This window comes from Mycteria americana, chromosome 11 (genome assembly GCF_035582795.1).
Source record: "Mycteria americana isolate JAX WOST 10 ecotype Jacksonville Zoo and Gardens chromosome 11, USCA_MyAme_1.0, whole genome shotgun sequence".
Lineage (NCBI taxonomy): Eukaryota > Metazoa > Chordata > Aves > Ciconiiformes > Ciconiidae > Mycteria > Mycteria americana.
This window is the reverse complement of record NC_134375.1, coordinates 25,229,787-25,251,271: the sequence shown is the minus strand read 5'-3', so window position 1 is coordinate 25,251,271 and position 21,485 is coordinate 25,229,787. Positions and strand designations below refer to the sequence as shown.

The 21,485-nt window shown below is 41.6% G+C and overlaps 1 protein-coding gene across 5 annotated transcripts in view; it reads right to left on the bottom strand.

The window, feature by feature from the left end:
* Nucleotides 1-446: 446 nt before the first annotated feature.
* The window catches only part of ERC2 (ELKS/RAB6-interacting/CAST family member 2), a 534,065-nt gene continuing 513,026 nt past the window's right edge, over nucleotides 447-21,485 (bottom strand). For 4 of the 5 annotated variants that reach the window (XR_012777475.1, XR_012777477.1, XR_012777479.1 and 1 more), the window contains one exon: nucleotides 447-2,662. Coding sequence is in view for 1 of the 5 variants with exons in the window: in XM_075514174.1 (XP_075370289.1) it covers nucleotides 2,624-2,662 (39 nt within the window). In the remaining 4 variants the exon portion in view is untranslated. The remainder of the gene's footprint in view (nucleotides 2,663-21,485) is intronic. The other variant, XR_012777476.1, reaches the window with a different exon arrangement.

The following is a 21,485-nucleotide window of genomic DNA, read 5'->3' as shown; positions in this document are numbered from 1 at the left end:
ACCCTACACACGCACACAAAACATCGCAGATATAGTTTGTGTCAACACATCTGAGGTCTTTTCATAAACACTGTTTAAAAAGTAAATTGGAACCCACTTTCAAATGAAAGTCAATGTGCAGGTACGTGCATACCGTATACACAAAAGTCATTAAATACAAAATTCATACTGTACATTTAAATGAAAGAAAGAATGTGCAGTACGAGACTGACCTCACATTAAAATAATAATCATTATCTTAAATGTTAACCAAAAGTTGGTTTGCTTCTTTACACTTAGAGGGGGGAAAAAAAACCTACCAAACATTGCTCAAATAAAATATTTCCCAACATCACAGTGTTTATTGTAAACCCCGAGATTCTATTTTAGTATATGAAAAGATTTTCTCCAAACATCATAGAGTATCACATGAAATGAAAGGAAAAAAAAAAGAAAGAAAGAAAGAAAGAAGGAAAGAAAGAAAGAAAGAAAGCCATGTTAGACAAGATTTTCCTCGTTAGGGGCTAACTGGTAGGCCCTGATAAAAGTTTAGGTCAATACTCTTACCAACATGAGTGGAGCAAAAGTGCCCCTAAAAGAATACCTGTGACAGAATTGGCACATAGATATAAATACCTAACTATACAGCTTTGTATCTGTGACCCGACTGCCCCCCCAGGTTATTCCCTACTTCAAGTATTCAGTTGCAGAGTTAAGGTAAAGACCTGATTGTAAGAGACACAGACGATTGTCCCCTACCGCGACAACAAATTGGTCAGGAGAAACTAGTTTTGTTGTCTGAGTTTCCAAGTGCAACATTTGTCGTATGTGCTAAATATACTCCCCAAAGCTTTGCTGTTTCAAAAACAAAGATCTAAAATGCCATCGATAGTTAAAGGACAAACTTTTTAAACATGAATGAAATTGGGATTATCTACGCTATACTAATTCTATACATTTTACTCTATTTACTGAAGACAGTAGCATCCAGCAGGACTCCTGCTCGAATAAATTGCTCTTTGATTGCACCAAGAATTATGGTACAAATAAATAAAATATCATCTCTAGACAATAGTTTTAAAGGGGTTACTATGTATGGCTCATGTAGGATGTTTAGGGGTAATTGCACCACAGGTTCAAAAAATACTTTTTCTAAATTCAGTGCAAGACTTCAGGAGTATCCGTTCAGATTTCTCTTTTTTACAGCAGCAAAGAAAAACTACTAAGGATTAAGGCCACCCATGCTTAAATTTATTGTTTGTCCTTTAAAAATGCAGATATTCCATTCCCACTCCCGCCAGCATGGAAGCATTTCTTCCATGGACAAAAAGATGCCTCAATGAAGTAGCCAAACATTTGCACGTTTGCCAGACCGGCTGAAGATGCTCGTGGAGTCGTAAGGACCCTCGCCTTGAGAAGTGGTAGAGATTTGACTGTCAGTTATATTCTCTCACTGAATGTAGTGACTTCACATTTTTATTTTCCCTTGCCTGTGCTTTAGATTTATTTTGCTAGATACATTTTGTTGATACAAACAGCCTTTAAGTGCTATTTGTTCATTGGTATTTTCTTCTTTAACATCTAAGATGCGTTGGGATCCATGTTGGAGACTGTTTTTCAATGTAGAAAACAGTAACAAACAGTTCCTCATTTACAGGAGACCTAGTGCATATACTGTATTCACAGCAATCTTATCTTTATTTTTGTGTTTGGTTTTTTTTTTTTAAGAGTCCCAGCTTTTATTGTTGAAAACCTGTATGCATTTGGATGGTGAAAGGTTGATACATCCTTGTGTATATGTCCATATATATACATACGTATGTATTTATATACGCGCCTCAAGCTTTTACCATCCAGGAATAGATACATCTTGTATATAATCTTATATTTATGCTCAAATTAGATGTCCTATGCATTGTCAGAGACACACACCATATTTTCATAAAGCTAATCTTGGTCATCAGTTATTAGTACCAAAAATTGATTTCATTTCCAACCTGGCCCAGAGCTTAATACCGGTTATACTAACAGTGTTTTTTGGGGTTTGTTTTGGGTTTTTTTTAATCATTACTATTTTATCCGTAGATGTAAGAAAACAGAGGAGGGTAAAGGCTTGGTTTTTATTTTTTGGAAAAGCCCACATCTAACTGGGGGTAAGATTAATGTCAACACCCTTATATAGCATTTTACTAATACCTCTTTGATAATCTAGTGCAATAGAAGTGATACTTCAGAATAGACTAGGTAAAATCAGCAAATGCAGATACCACACCTAAGAGAATCGGAATTACTTATTAAAATCAGTATCAACTTACCAAAAATTAGTTAAATAACCTGTTTAACTAAACTTCATTAAACAATAATATTCCAAACAGATGGTTTCTTTGTGAAAACAGAATAACTTGCAAGACCCATTAAAGACAGAAATGCTCTTATAATTTCTGCTTGAGTCTCCTTCATTATTTTCCAAAGTATCTAATTTCATAGTAGACTACAAAAAAATAATGGAGAAAATGCCAATTAATGCAGCATTTCCTTAGATATCAACCTTAGCACTCATTTTCTGCATCTGTGATCTTCTCCAGGATGTCATGGTCATGTTGAGAGATCCAATGCAATAGATTATCGTCGTTACCTTCCAGTGCTACATTTTTTCTTCCTCTTTCGCTAGTTCCTCTGACAACTGTAACAAGGGAACAGAATATTCCAATTAGTAACATGGTTGAAGCATACAAAACATCCTAGTTCTCATCTAATCAAGCTTCTCATAGACATCAGTGGATATACTGCTTTTCGAGGGACTATGGATTAAGCGAGGATTCAAATTTGAACCCACTTATGTTCATAGGGTGGCGATTAGTTTTACAGCTGATTTGTATGACAAGATTCCTCCTACATGGGAGAGACTGTAAATTCCAAAGATGTGAAAATCTGTTGTGCCTGTGATTCTGTAGACGGTGAGTTTTCTGCTCGTATCTATAAGCACAGTAGCTTTGAAGTAGAGATGCTATTAGTAAAACTAAATATTTTTATTTGGAAACCAAAGGAATCATCCATTTATTTCCACTCAGCTCCACGGCAGGTGGGCACATGCAATAACTCTAGCAGCCCTCCAGAACTGACGGCACTGAAAGCAACATTTTACTCTTGTATTTTAAGCCCTTTAAGCCCGCTTTAATTTACAAAACAGTGGAGGAAGGTTTTACGGATGCAAGACCCTCAGATTCATGAAAGTTAAAAGGACAGCAATCTGGCAGGAGTCGTTCAGCCACGCCGTCACCGATCGGCGCCCGTTGCTCCCCGCGGCTTGGCTGGCACTGCTGCCGCCCAGGGCGGGAGAGGGGAGCGGGGTCGGCCCCAGCCGGCCCGGGGGAAGTCTTCCTGCCTTCCCGGGCCGCAGACGAGGGCCCGCGTCTGACGGCAGGCGACTACAGAGCGAGGCCTGAATGACTTCTGCTGTGACGCCAGTTCCGTGGCAAGCAAATGGCACAGTATTCTGGAACAGAGAGCAGGGAAAGTCTTATTCACGTTACCTGCGTATCAGAGGAGTGGGAGGAATTAAATGGTGCCTTTGCAGCGCAGTTGTTCTTTTATCTACTGGCTTTGTTGCTCAAAAAGTGGAAGTGCCTTATGTATGGGATTCTCCGTTATTGACCTTGCATTTATGTAACCTTAGAAGCGTCCAAAATATCCGATTTTATGAAAAAGGAATTGCCATAGAATGCTTACACTTTTGTATGCAGCTGAAAAATTATGTTTTGTAAATAGAACTAGTTGGCTAAAGTGCCCCTTTAACTTCTAGAAGCTAATATTTATCACAGTAATGATGCTGTGAGTAAAGTGAAACACTGTTTACAGAATGAACTTGCAAATGATTTTAAATCCCTATTTTCAAGTTCAGGTTTGTGTGGCAAGTACATGTAACGGTTTATATAATACAAACTTAGACGAATAGTTTTACTTTTCCAATGGGAGGCTGGTACAATTCTTCTGGTTAAAACACTTAGGGACTAATCCAAAGCCCGCTGAAATGTGGAAAGGTTCCCACTGATTTTAACAGGTTTTGGATCTGGCCCTTGAACGGAGAAAAAATGACTTCTGCAGAGCTGGAAAGCCAGGGAGTTCCTAAAGTAGATCATGTTACTAGTTCTGGCACATAAAATCTTTGCAAACTTTTTATGAAAACTGTAAGTCAGAGCATGCATTACGTTTCATGAACTGTGCATAGCTCCCATTCTTTTGTGTGCCGAGTATTTCTTAATCATCATTCCAAGAGATATACAGGCATAGGAAGCACCCATATAAATTAATGAGGAGAGTACATTCCCGAAACCGTAGCACAAAAATGTCTGTATTTTTTAACAGGTTCGCTAAAACATAATCACCGTGAATCTTCAATATACTTGATGTTTTACAAGCTGAAGTTCCTTTGCAATTAACACTCATTTATGCTCTTAAAAATAAGAACCCAGAATAAAGCGTCCAATCTGAGGAAGAGCAACAAGTCACAAAATACAATCTCTCTCCCGCTTGCTCCCCAGATTTTCGTTGGGGTTTCAGTATAGAATGAAACCCCCGAATAAACCCCACCCACTTAATCAACCCACCCATTCACCAGGAAACCATATACGTATTGGAAGTGTAACAAAAACTTGTTCACCACAGGTAGGAAATGCAAAGTATTTCTCAAGTCAGTCAAATAAATATATAAAAGGATATTGCTGTCAAATACCAACTGAGGTTGAGTAAATTAAATTTGTATTTGTTTCTTCAATGCCGTACTTGGTCTAGGTCACTGAACCGCTAAAACAGAAATAAAATTCGGTAACCTACATTGGGCCTGAGGTTCAGCAGCGCTCCAGCCGAAATTAATGTCGTATGAGTCTGGCACCTCTGACAGTCCATTAGATAGCAGTCAATGAAAACAGCAGAAGGATGTGAAGATATAAAAGTGTAGTAGCCCACAAATATTTGTTCAGATTGTTTTTCCTTTGGATAAAGACACCTGCCTGATTACTGCTTTTTACCTCCAATCCTTTCCTCTCAGCAGTGATTTGCAGAAACAAGCTGGAGAGGGTGGGTAAACACAAAGGGGTTAAAGGGGAAACTGTTTAATAACAGTAGTAAAATGCAGGCTATTTTTGACATCTGGGTTAATGTCCATTATGCTCCATATGCTTTCCAAATGTTTGCAACAAGCACCCAGATACAAAAACAGATACCCATTCACATAGGCTTAAATTGCCCTCTCCTAACCTGTTACACATGGTACCTACATAAAAGGCCAACAACTGATACGGTAATTAGCGAGTCAGAAAGAGAGGGAATAGCCGCTTTATGGCAGGGAATTGGTATCTGACCAAACGCTAGCAGAGAAGGATATCATTAATGAAAACCTGTTAGGGCTATTTCTGCTCCTTAATCTAGGACACGGCATCTGCACTATAATGTGACATCTTCAGAAAAGCTGTCAGGACGAATTCCTCAGTTCCCTTCTCTAGACTCATTCATCATTACTGCGATCAGAGCACCAACAAACGATGGGAAATTATTTCATTTTCTGCAAAGAAGTAACTAGACTGAAAAGTGGCGTTTAAAAAATAAGGCTATAGCTCATTAAGCCTTGCTCAAGTGACCTCCTGGAACTCAGCCGTGCCTCTTGCAACAAAATCTAAATGACATGAAGAAAAACAAAAGCATTCTCAATTTTTACTGTTGTCTGTGCAAAACCATGAAAAGAATGACACGATTAACCAAGACAAAGCCCTGGCACGGTCCTGTTCTGAATTCTGTCCCTGCTACTAGCTTACTGTGTGTGACTACGGAAAAAGTCGTATCGTTCTTCTGTGCCTGACTTGCTCTTTGCTATAGCAGGGATAACATCAGGCTCCTCACAGGAATTTGCATGGCTTAATGTTTGTAATGTGCCTTAATAGTCTTGGATGAGTGCTAAGTATTATTATTTTTCAGTTCCTGCATTTGATTAAAACTGAAATAACATAGTAAAAATTAAATTAATATATTAAGTTACAAGTAAAGAGCAAGCATGTGGTTTGTGGAGCTACTTGTAACACTTGTAACACGAACATGTATTACAGAGGAGGTGATTCCCAAGGTCTGTAATGACATGTACCATGTGGGCATAACTTAACAACTGCAGAATCCCCCCAGATGTTTGATTCAGCCAAAAATCTGTTCGTGGCTTCTGTGCAAGCCCAGGGCTGGGGCCAGTGGGAGCACTGTGGGCTGCCTCTCCCCCGCCCCTGAAGTGCAGTTGCAAACATGATCGCAGTCCAGATACTGGCAACTCAGCACAAGGAAGAAACAACATTAGGTAGCACAGATCTGCTGGAGCGCTCGCCGCTATATAGTTCCCTTAACACAGGAGATGAAAATGGCACGGTATGTACTACGTGAACTTCTCCGTCATTACAGTCCCAACAATAAATACTGGTTTTGCTACTTCCTCCTGGCCTAACTCTCGCGGAAAGAATGAAAACCCACCTCTCACTTTCTAAAGAATACGGTAACCTGCTAAAAGCCTGTTACATCGACGTGAAAATCTCTAGCGAGGAGGGCCAAGGAGAGAAATAATTAAGACATAAAGTTGCATCCAACCTACGTAGAAAACTTTCAATGCCGAGATGCCAAAGACACCTAAGACACTTGTTGAGCCGAGTGAAAAGGTAAAATCTAGTTTAAATTTATAGCATTCCTTCAGTGTCCCTCTAGGAGTTTGGCTTTTTGCCAGTGTTCCTTGTTAAAAATTTGTTAAACGTGTTTGGCATTAATGCAAACACAAAGTGCTCATTTGTTACAAATTCTATTGGAATGCATTCATTTAAGGCAATGAAGTAGTTACCAGAAAAGAAAAAATGTTCATTAAGTACATTTTAAAACTACAATGATGTATGCGGTGCATAACTATGGCGCCCCGGTGGCTATATAAATATCTGACAGAATAACCACAAGTTGTGTTTGGTTTGAAATTGGAATCTTTTAAACAGAACCGACAGAACAAAAACTGGTTTTGTTTGTTGTCCAAACTGATGTTAGTCTTTCTTGTTTAGAACTAGTTCAAATAACCAAAGTTTTGGCGTGCAATTTCTTACATCTCAAATCAATAAAGCCCGCAGGTTAAAGTAATGCTGAAGGAAGTTTCTTGATTCGAACGGTCAGCGCAGCACCGCACGTTACCTGGAGAACACTGGACACAGAAAGCAAACGCCCTGCTTGGAGGAGAACAAATTGTAGTCGTTCTTAAAAACTCCACTTACGGAAATGTTACCTGGGAGATCTGCAACTCGCTGACCGCAGTCAGGTACAGCGAGGCGAAGGCGTCCTGCTCTGCTCTTGCTGCACTCATCCTTTCAGAAAACACATAGCTCCAACCTGGCTGACAAAGCCCTAGCAACTACGCTCTCCTCTATAAAAACGTGAAACACCCCTGATAATGGTAACTCTTGCTTTTGAATACGCGCTTCTGAGGTGTTTTTCTCAGGGGCTAGAAAATATCTTCTTAGCTACGTTGTAAAAGTAGAACCATTTTTCTTTTTACTTTTCCGATGATTTATAGTTACTTACAATAAAGCTTAAAAATGGTCAATACATGAATAAAATATATCTTAAAAGAAAGATCCAGAAACTGTGTGATTTAATTAAATATTGAAAGGTTCACAAGAAACATCAGTATAAAAAAGTTATTTATAAAGACAAAATTAACTTGGTTCCAATTCTGGCAAGGAAATTATTCATCCCATTTGTTGCTGCTTATGTTTTAAATTCATTATACAGTAAACTTCAGAAGGATCTGCAGCTGGTGGTAGAATCACTGCATGGGTGTGATGAACTTTCCATATTGCTGTAATGCCAGAATTGTTAATCTGCATTAGGGATAAAAGCAGATACCATTGGGATGAATAAAATCAAATGGATTCAAGCCCTCTAGAGAGTGAGAGTCCTTGAAAACTACTGTACAATTATATGATAAAATTAGATGAAGTTTATGAACCTTGAGACTATTTGGACAAGGATGCCTTCTCTACGGGGAATGTTTATAAATCAAAATTAGACAAGTGGTGTATGAGTTGAGACAGCTATTTTTTTAATAAACTTTTTCTTTTCATAAAACAAGTCTAGTCCAAATCAAAGCTCTTCAGAAATATGAGAAAACTCCGCACATATTCTTCAATCTGCCACTTTCACACTGAATTGAAAAGAGGGTTGCGGGAAACGGGAGGGATGGCTTCGGACTAGCGCTCTCGGATGGGCTGAGCTGGAGCGGGTAGAAGCTGATGGCAGAACTGCCCCCGACTCCAGCAGCCCCGCGCCGCTCGCGGAGGCAGCAGTGACTCAGCAGCGCGGGGCACGGAGCTTTTTGTCAAGACGTTTATGACTTCCTTGAGATGCAGCATGTGAGACCAGGACGACTTTTTTTTTTCTTTTTTAAACCAAAGAGAAGTGACAAATAAAGAAGAGTTCTTGGGTAAAGCGGTTCAAAGAAGAAGAGTTCCCAATGTGATCCTAAAAACTGTCAATAGCAGAGATTACTTAGTGAAATCTGAAGGAGCCTTTTTCATCCGTGCCGGTGTGGAATGCCATTTACTCTCATGCTAGGGACTAATTAGGGGCCTTTTCTGAAGATCAAGGTTTTGCGATCTCTGCTTCTTAATAACATGGTTTGCCTGTCTGCCACCTGGGACAAGGCAAGGCACTCTCTCAACTCCTGAACAGCAGGCACTGCCGGAGGCCATTGCAAGTGCAGGCAGGAAACCGATCCTGCCTCTTCAGCCCTTTAACCCCTTCGCTGCCGGCCCGCCACAAGCCCACGCAACGTCCAAACAGGCGGTGGCCAACCCAGTGCGAAAGCACTCGTTGAACGTAAGAAAAAATCGTGTGCCTGGAAATCTGCCATTAGGGGCAAAAGTACTGTCGGGGCACGGTGATGAAGACGGCATCAGAAACCGTGCTCTGCTCACGGAGCGGGCTGAGCGCGCGGCAGCGCCTGCTGCGAACCCACGCGCCCGCTGCGCTCCAAGCAGAGAGTTCGCGTTTCTGGTGGCCGGGAAAAGAAGTGGTTAAAGAAAAGCTGTGTCAAGCCCCCAATCTAATAAGTCATCTTATTAGGAAGTTGTGATGCCCTGTTTGCCCTAGCCTGTGGCTTGTCTGCTCCACTGAAAGGTCTCCTGCTGGGACCTTTGTGGCAGTATATGAGGTAGAGGAGGCTGCTGCAATATGAGAGCCTTGGTTTTGAGCAGCCAAAACAGCAGGAGAACTAAGCTGCAAAGAATTAAACATGTAACAACTTTGTAAAAGCACAGACAGTGATTGAGGTTGGCCCTTTTGCTGTTGACACATTCTGGCCCCTGTAGGTTGTGGTCACTAAGCCCATTAGAGCTGCAGCGTGGCAACATCTAGTTCAGCAAGTTCAATGTGTTTCTGTTTTATTTCTAAATACTGGACGCAAGCTGGCAGTGATAGGAGAGCGGAATATGGCACCAGAAATATGTCATAAACACAGTCGTCATTGTCAGGAATGTGAAATTGCTTCTCAAACTATTTATTTTTGGCAGATGGAGGTTGGGTGTATTTTTGCATTTTGTTAACTGAAATTTAATTGCAACTTGCTGCACGTTTTGTTTAATCTAAAAAAAAAAAAAAGGAAACCTCAAGATGCTGCTTTCTCTTAAAAGAGAAAATTTTCACTGGATAGAGAAATCTTTGTTGCTAGAAATTCATTGCAAAATGAAAACAGAAAAAATGAACCCACTAAAATCTCAGCTGGGATAGGTTTCACGTATGAGCATCCACTTATTTAAATCGACATTCCCCACTGTTCTTATTTTTTCATTTCTTTAAGATAAAACATATATTTAATTCAGATTTTAAAAACTGGATTGTGAAATGGACAAGAAAGGTGAATTAAATTAATGGAAGGAGATATTACTGATACAACAGATACAAAAATTATAAACCCTGATACAAGACACAAATCCGAAGATACCCCTTCCTGTCTCCCCAAGGACGACACTTCTTTCCGGGAACAGCGCAGGGTTCCGCAGCACCTGGATGAGGACGCTGGCGGTCCCCGAGCCCTGCTCGCCTTTGGGAGCTGCGCTGGGGTCCCGCGGTTTGTAAACCCCCGCAGAGCCGTCACTGCCAGGCGCTCCCAGCCTGCCGATACGGAGCAGGCGACGAGGTGGCTGGACGCCTGCGTATCTGAAACACTTGTCTCTCTCGCGAGCCCGTTAGGCGTTGCCGCCGCCCTCGCTCCCAAACGAGCCAAAGCTAAGCGAGAGGCCGAACGCGCAGAGGACGGCAAAGCCAGGTCGCAGCTGAAGGAGGGAGGGGGCTGGCAATCGTTTGTTCTTTCCGCCCACAGGCGCTTCCCCGCTTCCCCGGTGCCCTCCCCGTGTCCCCGTGGGTGCGCTGAGGGGTTTGCTCAGGCGTAGTCGCCCGCTGGGTGCAGCCGGCTGCCGAGGGCTCGGTACGTTGCGCCGCGCGGAGCCACAGAAACGACCGCGCCTGTGGAGGGACCAAAATGATCTCAAAGGCAAAGCACGTTCTTTCTTTGGCCACCGGTGATGAAGGAGTGTTTCTCTTCCGTTCTTAGGAGTTCGCCTGAGCCAAGCAAGGTCAGAGCTGTGGCTCTGCTCTGGATGAGGGGAATTTCTAGAATCTGTAGGACTTATTTTTTTCTGTCATCTTTTTAGATTTGCTGATAGTTTGGGACTAGAAGGAAATTCTTAAAATCTCATACATATTTGTCTGGTTGTAGGGAGTATGACTTGGTTTTCACCTCATGCGTCCTACCAGAGTCAGTCAATATTTAATAGCTAAAATTGGCCGGCTGTTGTGCTTGGATAACTCCAGATACTGCGGCTGTCACCACACTCTGTTGTTAGAAGCATACTGGTTACTAGATGTTGCACCACAGTAAATACTAATAAATTTGGTGGTTGTGGTGAGGAAGTTTAATCCAAAAGCGTCCCAGCCAACGAGCGGGCATACAAGGGCTGTACTCCTTCTGAAGTACCCAAAGGCTGCATGGAGTCGGGAGGAAGAGAGGTGGTGAGGGCTGAGGGCAGGTCTGAGGTCTTCGTGTGTGGGCCTATTTCTTCCCTTAGGAAAAGGCTGGATTCTTGGCTAGAGAGGACAAGTCTTCTTGGAAGTGCTGGGCACAGCGTGCTGTCCTTAGGGCAGATGACTCCAGTAAACTGGCAGAAGTCTGCCGGGATTATCTTTTTCTTAACCAAATAATAATAAGAAAATTAATAAAGATGCATCTAATGGCTTGCGTCTGCTTTTCCAGTCACCTTAGACTGCTTATCTTCTAAAGTTGAGATAACTAATGAGCTTCAGAGTCCTGCTCTGTGGATCTGAACATTTGCACCAACAGCTGTATCTCCTAACTATACTTCATAATTTAGGTAAACCATTAACATGCCATTTCATTAGTCTGTTCTGCTAGTTAATAGCCCTGTACTCTTTAACATTATCCTATCAGTTATATTTAAATACTAATTGTGCTGTGGAGGGCATCGTGAGGTATGCTTGTTGTATTAATAATAATGCAAAAGAAATCCATATGCCAAAGGATAGCTCAGAGTTTTGTTATATACCAAAAGCCTTTTTTACAGTACACGAGATATACTTTCATCTTCTTCCCCTCCAAATGATCCTAAACATTTTTTATTTTACATGGTTCATTATATGAACCTACTTATAAAAGTGAAGTGTGATATTTACAGTTGCGTCTTTTAATGTCAAGAAGAAAGAGATACAACTAAGGAAAGTGTTACTAGGTTTGGTCTATTTGAAGTGAGACCAATGCTGGATCCACTTAAAACTCCTCGAACTGCTAAAGCATTACAATGACTGTGTGTGGCAGCGTGAACATGACCATACATGCTCGACAGCTACTTATTTTCTAAATACCCATCCAAACAACACGCAGCATTTTGAAATCTAACTTGTGTGGTCTAATTATGCAATAATTTTTATACTTTAGGCCCCAATATTATGAGCTTCTCCACAATTATGGGTCTGCCCACGCATTTCTCAGTGCATGATAGGGAAGACTTAGGGACCAGTTCTGGTAAGCATATAAACATATGTTTTGATTTTTACTCTAAGTGAGACTTAAAGTGCATCTAACATTAAGAGAATGCTGAAGAGTCTGTGCTGAAAGGGCCCTTACAGGCTATCCTTTTACTAAGGGCACGCATATAACAGGCCATGCAGATCGAACACCCACAGTTATCAGCGTACCAATAATAATGACTATTGCATAAAATAGCAATGAGCAACTTGTTTAAGCGAAATCGTGCTCCCCCCCAATCTCCAAACACCACCTTTTTAACCATTTATGAACTCAAAAGCATGCAAGTGTGTAAGAGCTAGCAAGATCAGAGGCTTAGACTGCAAGATTTCCAAAGGAGATACTCAGACCTTCCGTGCAAGTGTCAAATGACGGGTAAACATACAACTAAAAATATGAACTTCATTATGAAATCATAGAAAATTCCAAGGGCAGCATTTTCTACTCAATGCATTTATAAAAAATTGATGCATTACAATTAAACTGTGCCTAGAAATACAAGACTAGTAAATTTATGAGCAAAAATAATCACGAGAATCCATCATTAATCACAACTTACACTGAACACTATTTCCAGAGAACACCTATTTCCCCGTGCCCGTTTTCTTTCCCCTCTCAATCTCCCATTCCAACTGTGCACAGACCTCCTCTGTTTTTTCTCTCTCTATTTTTCTGCTTGCGTAAGCTTTATTTCTCCCCCTCTTCTTTACTCCATTCTCCGCAGTAGTGCTCCTACCACTCTGTCAGGCCCTGTTGCCAATCTCTGACCAACTCATTGCTGAGTGGTGGCACTGGACTAGAGCGGGAAATTGTGGGATACCATCACCGTCTACTTTACCTGCATATTGCAGTTCTGTTGGTTGGAACAAGATAAAACACGAGAAGAGTGATGCACAAAAGCATTTTTGAAGACAACAATTTGCTAATTAAAAATAGCAAAACAAAACCAGAAGATACTCCTGTTGTGCATGCACCAGTGTGCCAACCCCACTGAGGAAAAAGTAAAGTCCAAAGTGGAACTTAACTCCTAGAAACAACTTGGAAAATAAGAATAATGATGGCAGTACAAACTTTGTTCGCTCCTCCATTGATTTTAGAGGAAGGAGCAACAAAACTGGTACTTAAAAAAAATCATTTCCACTGAAACAACTATATTACAAGAAAGACAAGATAGTTTCAGGACTACTTTCCAGAAACTTTGTTCTTACTGGACTCCAATTCAAGAAGAGAAAACCAAATTTGACAACACATCCTAATTTCTCATTAAGTATTCTAAATACAAATAAAATTATCCAGCCCATTTAATTCTAATCTTCTGGATTTATTTTTTTCCTCACACTTGCATGTCTCGCCTCATTTTCTATCTGAACTTAAAGCTAAAATGTAGGTCACCACGGCTACGTGCACCTCCACGTTCGTATTTATACACTTTGGATTTGAGACACAGTGGCCTGTGCTATATAAAGAACATCAGAGTTGGACACAAAGATGTGGGAAATTCAGCAAAAAAGCACGGCTGGACCATGATTTCATATTTGAATTTAGCATACTGTATTGTGAGGGCTAGAATATAAAACGCAAGGATTAAGTCAAGAACGTGGTTTCCCTGCACTTTTTTGATAAGAAAACCTTGTTTTTACATAAATTTGCATAGATCAAATCAAACGAGCTTTTCATTAATTTATCTAAGCTACTTGTGCTTTTGAACAAGCTAATTTTTGTAGCATATACCCTAACTGCAATTATCAATTGTTCTATCATCAAAAGCAATTGATTAAGCCAGGAATAGCTTTTTAACAGAGCTCAACCATTAACAATCACGTAAAAACCAACAAAACCCCCAGTAATTTACTCATGCGAGTCACGAGATCACAAACATAGGCCATAAAAAAGGAGGAGGATCACCCGTGTCCTTTGCAGAATTTTTTTCCAGTAGAATATTTTGTGATCTTTACTTTCATTAAATGAAATCTCATTTTGAATTCCCCAAGGTACATCCGTTCCACCATCAGGCATTGCCACAATAACGATCACAAATTGTTTTGTAGGCTCATAGAAAATGCAGCTTGTGCCAGTAGTAATTTCTAATTTAGCTCTCTTCCAAAAGTCCAAGTGTGGATCAAGAACAACTCACACCTTCCGCTGTCCCTGTGCACCCTCCAGGCTCCCCGCAACGCACGTGCCCTGAGAGCTCAGGGCTCCCTGCTAAATCCAGGACGTTGCGTTTAATAACCGCCAATAGACCAGTACATCCGCGACCGTTTAGCGCTGTGCCCACGTCATTTACGCTCGTGGGCTCCGCAGCTGGCACGGCGAGCCTGGGCAACAGTTACGTGACTTTGGGTAAGTACCGCATGTGTTGTACCTCGAATGCGCTGCCTGCTCATTCGGTAAGTGTCCATATTGTGGGAAAATTTACCAGTCATTTCATATTCACGCCCTTCAGACTATTCGTGATTTAGAGACTGCTCATATTTCTACTTCTTTTCCAAACGGAAGAATTATATTGCAATAGCCTCTCTTTACGTAGAAGCAATTTGAAAGCCCTATCATCCCCATCGCCCTTTTTTCTAGCCTTTTGTGTGCTCTCTATTTTTCTCAGTGGCTTATCCAAAATGTGTGGAATAGCCAAGATGTGGGCAAACCTGGAACAGGTACAGGGGTTAAAAACAGCTTTGTGTTTAGGTATCTGTTTCTTTCCCAAGTATTTATAATATTGTTTGCCTTTTTGATTACTGCTGCAAATAAAGCTGAGTTTTTGGAGGACTACGCACAATAAGTCCAACATCTCCATCCTGAAGAGTAACGGCTAATTTACATCCTGACATTTGGTACGTAGCGTTAGGGTTGCTTTGCTCCCACGTGCTTCATTTTACATTCATCTAAAGGAAATTTCATCTGCCGTTTTACTGCCCAGTCCCTCAAGTCACTGCAACCTAGATTTTGAGTTTTCAGAATTCCTTCAATCCTGCAGAGGAACAAAATAGATTTCAAAACCATTTCGTGGGAAATTCCCATTAAATATATCTGGTTTCTCAAAAGAATGAGCTGAAACCTGCAGGGCAGCTGGGACTGAGGGAAGGCAACAGACACGTTTCCATTCTGTGCATAATCCAACAAAGTGCCAGCCCATGCTGCGGACTCCTTTTCTCTGCTGGTGCTGCCGGCTGGCAGAGCGTCAGCATTTTTCAGGATTATGCCATTGTCGGCCTGTACTGGGACCCTCTGAACCAGCTGAAATAAAAGGGCTCTCTTTGCATATTTATGCCATCCTGCTCGGAGCACTTCCTCTTGGCCCCCGTAAATCTCTTCGCTAAATTTCAATCGACTCTCGTGGTGTTCCAGCTGTTAGATAAACTTCCAAGGATATTTTTGTGACAGGTACAAACCTAGACAGGAAATCTCAAGAAGAAATCCTAAATTAATTATATGTCAACATTCAAGCCACAAGAAGGAGCAATTGTCATAAATTTTTGAAAGTTAGAATCCAATTTTAGTTGTAAGTGCAAAAAAGTTCACTGACTCAGTTGTGAGTCAGTGCCAATAAAATAATATATTTCACATTCTTTAACAGTTCGCTTTGGCTAAACATAGAAGGGAAGAAGCTAAGATTAGTGAACCGTATATTTAAATCACATAAAAAGGCTACAGACACGAACCAATAACAAACTGTAGATTTACAAATTGTAATTCTGTATTGCCTAATCTTATCTCACCTTTTTGAAAACGCGTACAGAATATAAACTAATTTTGTGCTAAATGAAAACACCTTCGCTACCTGAAAATCTGATAATGATGCCAACAAAATCTTTCTGCAATACCACACACACGTAGCCCAGCTCCCCTCCTCGATACACATACCGTGCGTTTCGTTTGCTTTATGACTACCGGTAAGGTCGAGCAAGCAAGGGGTTGAGAGGGCAAAGAGTGTTGCAACAGTACCGGCCCACCGGGCTTGCCCACCTTTCCCTGGTTTTAGCACCGCTGCGGGTTTCTTGACAGCTTTTCCAGTTCCTCCGCGGCACGCCCTTGCGGAAACGCTGACGGCCGCACCCGGGACACGCGGGCAGCTGGAGTGCTCCGCAGCCGCCACCGGCCGGGCAGGTGGCAGAGGTTCCCCGTCCCGTTCCCCCAGCATTCAAAACATTTTCCTGGGAACGCCGTCGAGGGCCATAACCCTCGCTGTGCTCCGGCCCGGCGGCGCCTCCCCGGCAGCGCAGACAGCGGCGGGCACGTCCTCCCCGGCCCGTCGGCTGCGCGCGGCCGGGAGCGGAGCTCTGATCCGCTCCCAGCTGAGAACAGCTGAGAAAGCCAACCGCCGCGTGTCGAGCCAGGGACTCGAGCGGCAGCCGGGTGCTCTGACCTGGCAGGGGGCCCTTCCCAAACCCGTCTGCCTAAAAACAAAAGGGAGAGTTTCGAGATACCTGTTTTCTCAGTACAGAGAAAAATGTGTCGTGGGGGTAGGGAGAGAGGGAGTGGGAGAAAATACATTAAGCTTTGCGGGCTGCATTTCTCGATGCAGCTTTGGGGCACACGTGGGAGACGCTTGCGATCCTCATTCTGGCACCAGGTCTATAACAAGCCCTGGCCAACAGCAGAGCAACGCACCGCTCTAAACCCTGCGGCGCCGATACAGACCTCGGGATGCCGGTACAGAGCCGGTAGAGCGGTGCGGAGCTGGCGGTGAGAAATCGGACTGGCCGCAGCCACCGCTGCCACCCTTGGCAGAGCTCTGCTCCGCCAGCCGCTGGCTGCGCAGCAGCAACCATTGCTCCCGGGAGAGAAGCCCAAGCAAGGAGATGCAGCCGCCCTCCTCATGCAGAGAGAAGGCAAAGGGAGCAAGCTAGAGAATCTGCCCTACAGCAAGAAGAGTTACAGCTCAGAGGGAGAGAAAGAGAGCTCAGACTGTTGGCAGGAGAGGCTAGAAAACAGTCGCCTCGCACGACGGGCGCGAGGCCACGGCTGAGGATTCTGTTCGTAAACAATATCCTTTTATAAAATGCAGGTAACGTTGCCCCTGCTGTACTGAGTGCTTTCTCTTCACAGATGAAAGGCACTAAAAGGATCCATCCAGAGCCCACGGAAGACAGAGTCTTTCCAATTATTTCGGTGGAGCTATGTCGAAATAGCCCCAGGAAGCAAACGCTCAGACCCATCTGCAGGCAAAACTCGGCCCACAGCATAAATCCGAATACATCAGAAATACGGCAAGGCACCAGCAGGAACATACGGCACTTAACTGACCACCTCGATTCTGTGTCTCTGAAATACTGTGGATAAATAACTATTTATGTCACCCTGGGAGAAAAGGAATGTACGATATGGCTATGAAACCACCTGGACTTTTATATATAAAAAGTGTTTTCACTACTTATGGAAAGCCAGACATGTAAATTACGCTACCTTTAGCAGGAAAAAATATGTGCCAAAGACCATGCCTAGGAGCAGAACTCGGGAAGAATGGGGGTATGGTCATGCCAGTTTTGCAGTGTTTTCTTTTACAAGCCTGTTTTACTGCTGAGGTGGGGGAGACCAGTGTTATTGCTTCCTCAGAAAGCTGTTCTCACAGGATTTGACTATTGGTCATGAAAATCTTATGAGGTCAGACAATCCTGCAAGATTTTAACAAATTGAGGGTTTAAACGTGTTCCCAAGATTTTCGTTATGTCCATTTCTAAGATGGAAAGTAATCCCCTTACAAACCTGTATCCCCTGGGAAACCAGAATGAAATAGAAGCAAATCTGGAGATCTGAGTTCAGTTCCCTTGAAAGTTTACGCAAATTGGTTATCAAATTATTTATCTACTTTCAGGATTTCCACGTGGACAGATAAAGCTGGCATTATCGGCAAAACTATATCTGCATATTTAGTATGGAAATAAATAGGCTTAGCCTGTTTTCTTGGTGCTGAAGACTGATCATTCTGCAGGAACAGGACGACACGCAGCCACAGCATCCTACGCCATTCGAGGTCCCCTCAAGGCTGATGGTTAGCATTAGAACATTAGCAATCTCTGTATTTATCAAAATGTGGACACTAGAGTGGCTGGAAGTAGTTTCGCTTCCTCTTAGATGATAATAAATTGGCCGCGTGAGTGTTGACTGCCTGAAATGCAACTTCATTACTTCAGAGGTTAATGGAGCAACCTCTCTCTGTTGATCTTCCTGTCACCATTGGCTACAAAAGACTCTCTGACACAGTGCAGTTTTCAGGAGAGGCACAAGTATAACAGAGATTAACCACATCAAAAAGAATACTGTCCCGCTCCATTATATTCTGCAAAGCTGGTGTGCAGTAAATCACAATGGCCAGCAGTGTGATCTGGCTTGTCTGAAAAGCAAATTAACATAAAAAGAGGTGGTGATGCTATATCACTGAGACAAACACCTTTCCGTCTTAAAAAGAACAAAAAAAGAAAAAAGAAAAAAGAAAAAAAGAAAAAAGAGAAAGATGGAAAAAGGAAAAAGGAAAAAGAGAGAAGAGGGAAGAGGGAAAAAGAAGGTAGAAATAAAAGGAAAGACAATAAAAGAGAAAAGAGATGAGAACAGAAGAAAAAGAAGAGAAGAGAAGAAAAAAGAAGAAAAAATAAAAGAAAGAAAAGAAAAAAGAAAAGAAAAAAGAAAAAAGAAAAGAAAAAAGAAAAAAGAAAAGAAAAGAAAAAAGAAAAGAAAAGAAAGAAAAGAAAAGAAAAGAAAAAGAAAAGAAAAGAAAAGAAAAGAAAAGAAAAGAAAAGAAAAGAAAAGAAAAGAAAAGAAAAGAAAAGAAAAGAAAAGAAAAGAAAAGAAAAGAAAAGAAAAGAAAAGAAAAGAGAAAAAGGAGTTAGTAGAGACCAAACAAAATGTGAATACTTTAATTATGATGTAAAGTATTAGGAGCTACTGACCTTGAGCTATTTTGCACTAATTCTATAGAATCCCTCTTGTATTTCTTACAGAAAGCTACACAGTGATTTAGCCAAAGTACTATTCTTTTGAAGGCTGAATTCATGCTTTTGCAGGAGATGAAGACTGACAGGAAAAGAGTAGGAGGTGGCCACTGAGATTCAAAGAGGATTACATTTAATGCTGGTTAAGTGAATAAGCCGCTGAATGAAAATGTATTCATTTAGGGAAATGTGCCTCTTCTTGTTACATGTTACTGCCCCGAAATGCCTGGAAGGTGTGATAACTTTCCGTAACTCCTAATTCCTCTTGATCACTAACAACACAGTGAACGTGTCCCCAGTTCTGAACAGAGAACATCGCCCAAGGAAGCAGAACATTCTGCACATCCTATTCACAAATAAGTGGGAGTCACTTCCAAAAAGGGAGATTACTCCTGCCCTACAAGCAGCAGCCGCTTTGTCCAGAACGCTAACCTGAATTCACAATAAATACAGGTTAGTTTTCTTTTTATGTGGATGAAATAAAATTTCTCATTAGAAACGTTTCATTTTGTTTAATATTTCTGTTCTCTTCAGCAGATTAACAGACGAATACATAACTAAAAGTACATCAGACATGCCATTCCAGCACGGTAAACGCATGCACATATCAAGTGATTATATGTGTCGCTGTGCAAACAGTTCAGGTGTGTTTCAGGTCACTTGTATTCGCCCTCCACTTCCCACCCCCGCTAGTGTTTGGGATGGTGTTCAGCAAGTCTGACAACATGTCTACAGCAAATATATCAAATTCCCTGGTTGAACTCTTATCTTTTGGACGTTACAACTGGAGGTGAATACTTTTGAGCATGAAACACATCAACCTGAATGAAAGCATCCACTTCCTACACACAGTGGCAGGCACCTGCACTTCTTCTTAGAAGGCAACATTGATAATAAGAAGTGTCTGCTGATAGCGTAAGGGAGGAGGAACCTACTGGAAATTATGGGAGATAAGGAAGATTGGGACTTCTTGCTGGAGAAGCAAACTGGGGGAATTCCAGGAAGAAACTGCTCTGAATGCCAGAGCAACCGTCACCTTCCCAGCCTGTGATCTAGGTGTTGGGAACAACGGGACAGGAATTCAGCGATCAGCTCCAGTTGTGTTAGTGGCTCCTTTTAAGACCTGGGGCAAGTTGCTTAATCTCTCTGTAGCAAGCTTTTCTCAACTGTAAATAAAAAAAGCAGCTACTAAACCTGGAGAAGTCCCTCACGACCTACAGATCAAAGTGAGATGTAAAAGCTAAGCTTTCTTCTGTACTACTACACCATTTTCAATTTCTTTATGTTGAAAAACATAGGCACTGTTATCTGAATTGAGGTTGATTAGGAACCACGGCTTACCTTTTAAAAGAGTGAATACTGGTTCTGTTTGAACAAATTTGAAAAAATGAAAACTGTTTTACTTTCACAAAGTATTCAGCCTTTCTCTAACTTAGGATCCAAAATAGAGTTCCACCAATTTGAAGTTGTGTTTTGCAATAGCTACTATGCTGCTGTAGAAAGACAACCCTTTGGTGAACGATTTAAGAAAAGAATTGAAGAGACAAAATTGGTAGTTCAATGGTATGTTGACCCCGTCAATGTCAGAGTTGAGAACGTCTCTTCCACAAATATATCAAACTCAAACCTGATAATTAACCTGACAGTGCTGCAGGTTCTAAAAGATGCCATTTATAATATCTCAAGAAGTCATTGTCCCACTGGAAAAGGTTTGAGAAACTGTATGTTGCATAAAAATATGAATTGAATATGAGAGTGTAAGACAACTCCCAAACATGGGAAAACTCCGCCTCTGCATACGCAGAGTATCAGAACACAACAACCTGCACTTCAAAGCTACGCTGCTGCAGACAGAATCAGCCACATCTCTCTTTGTAGACTCTCCTTTGAAGAAGGAACTTTACAGGTAAGTGGGTGAGAGGGACAGCTGCCACTCGTAGCTACGCAAAGTTGTCCTTCTTTATCCCAGAATGCTTCAGTTTTGCTCCAGTCAAAACTGCACTATGGAGCGGCTGGCCTATAGGTTAAGAAAACATTTTTGAATATCAGTGAGAATTTCATTCCAGCTTTTCTTCTACGTCCATAAAAATTTTTTGGTTTTTTTTTTTTTTCTTATCTCTAAATCACAGTTCGGCTCTGCTGAAACGTTGCTGCTGCAATGCCAAAGCACTATACAGCTAATATAACATTCAGAATCGCGTAGTTCCATCCTGCATCATAATGAATACCGTTGTGGACACATTTGTATAAAAGCACTTCACCTGAACAACCCAGAGGAAAAAAAGTCTCTCACGTATTGCAGAATCTATCAGTAGCACAGCCTAGCAAAAGACGTGTGGCTACAGATGATCACCTTGGCCAAAGGTAAGTTACAGGAAACCAGAAACTTGTACCAGAAATCCTAATACGACAGGAAGTTTTGTATTTTCTGAAACAGTAATCTCTTATTACTGACATCAGGCATCAGTTTTTAGGTTGAT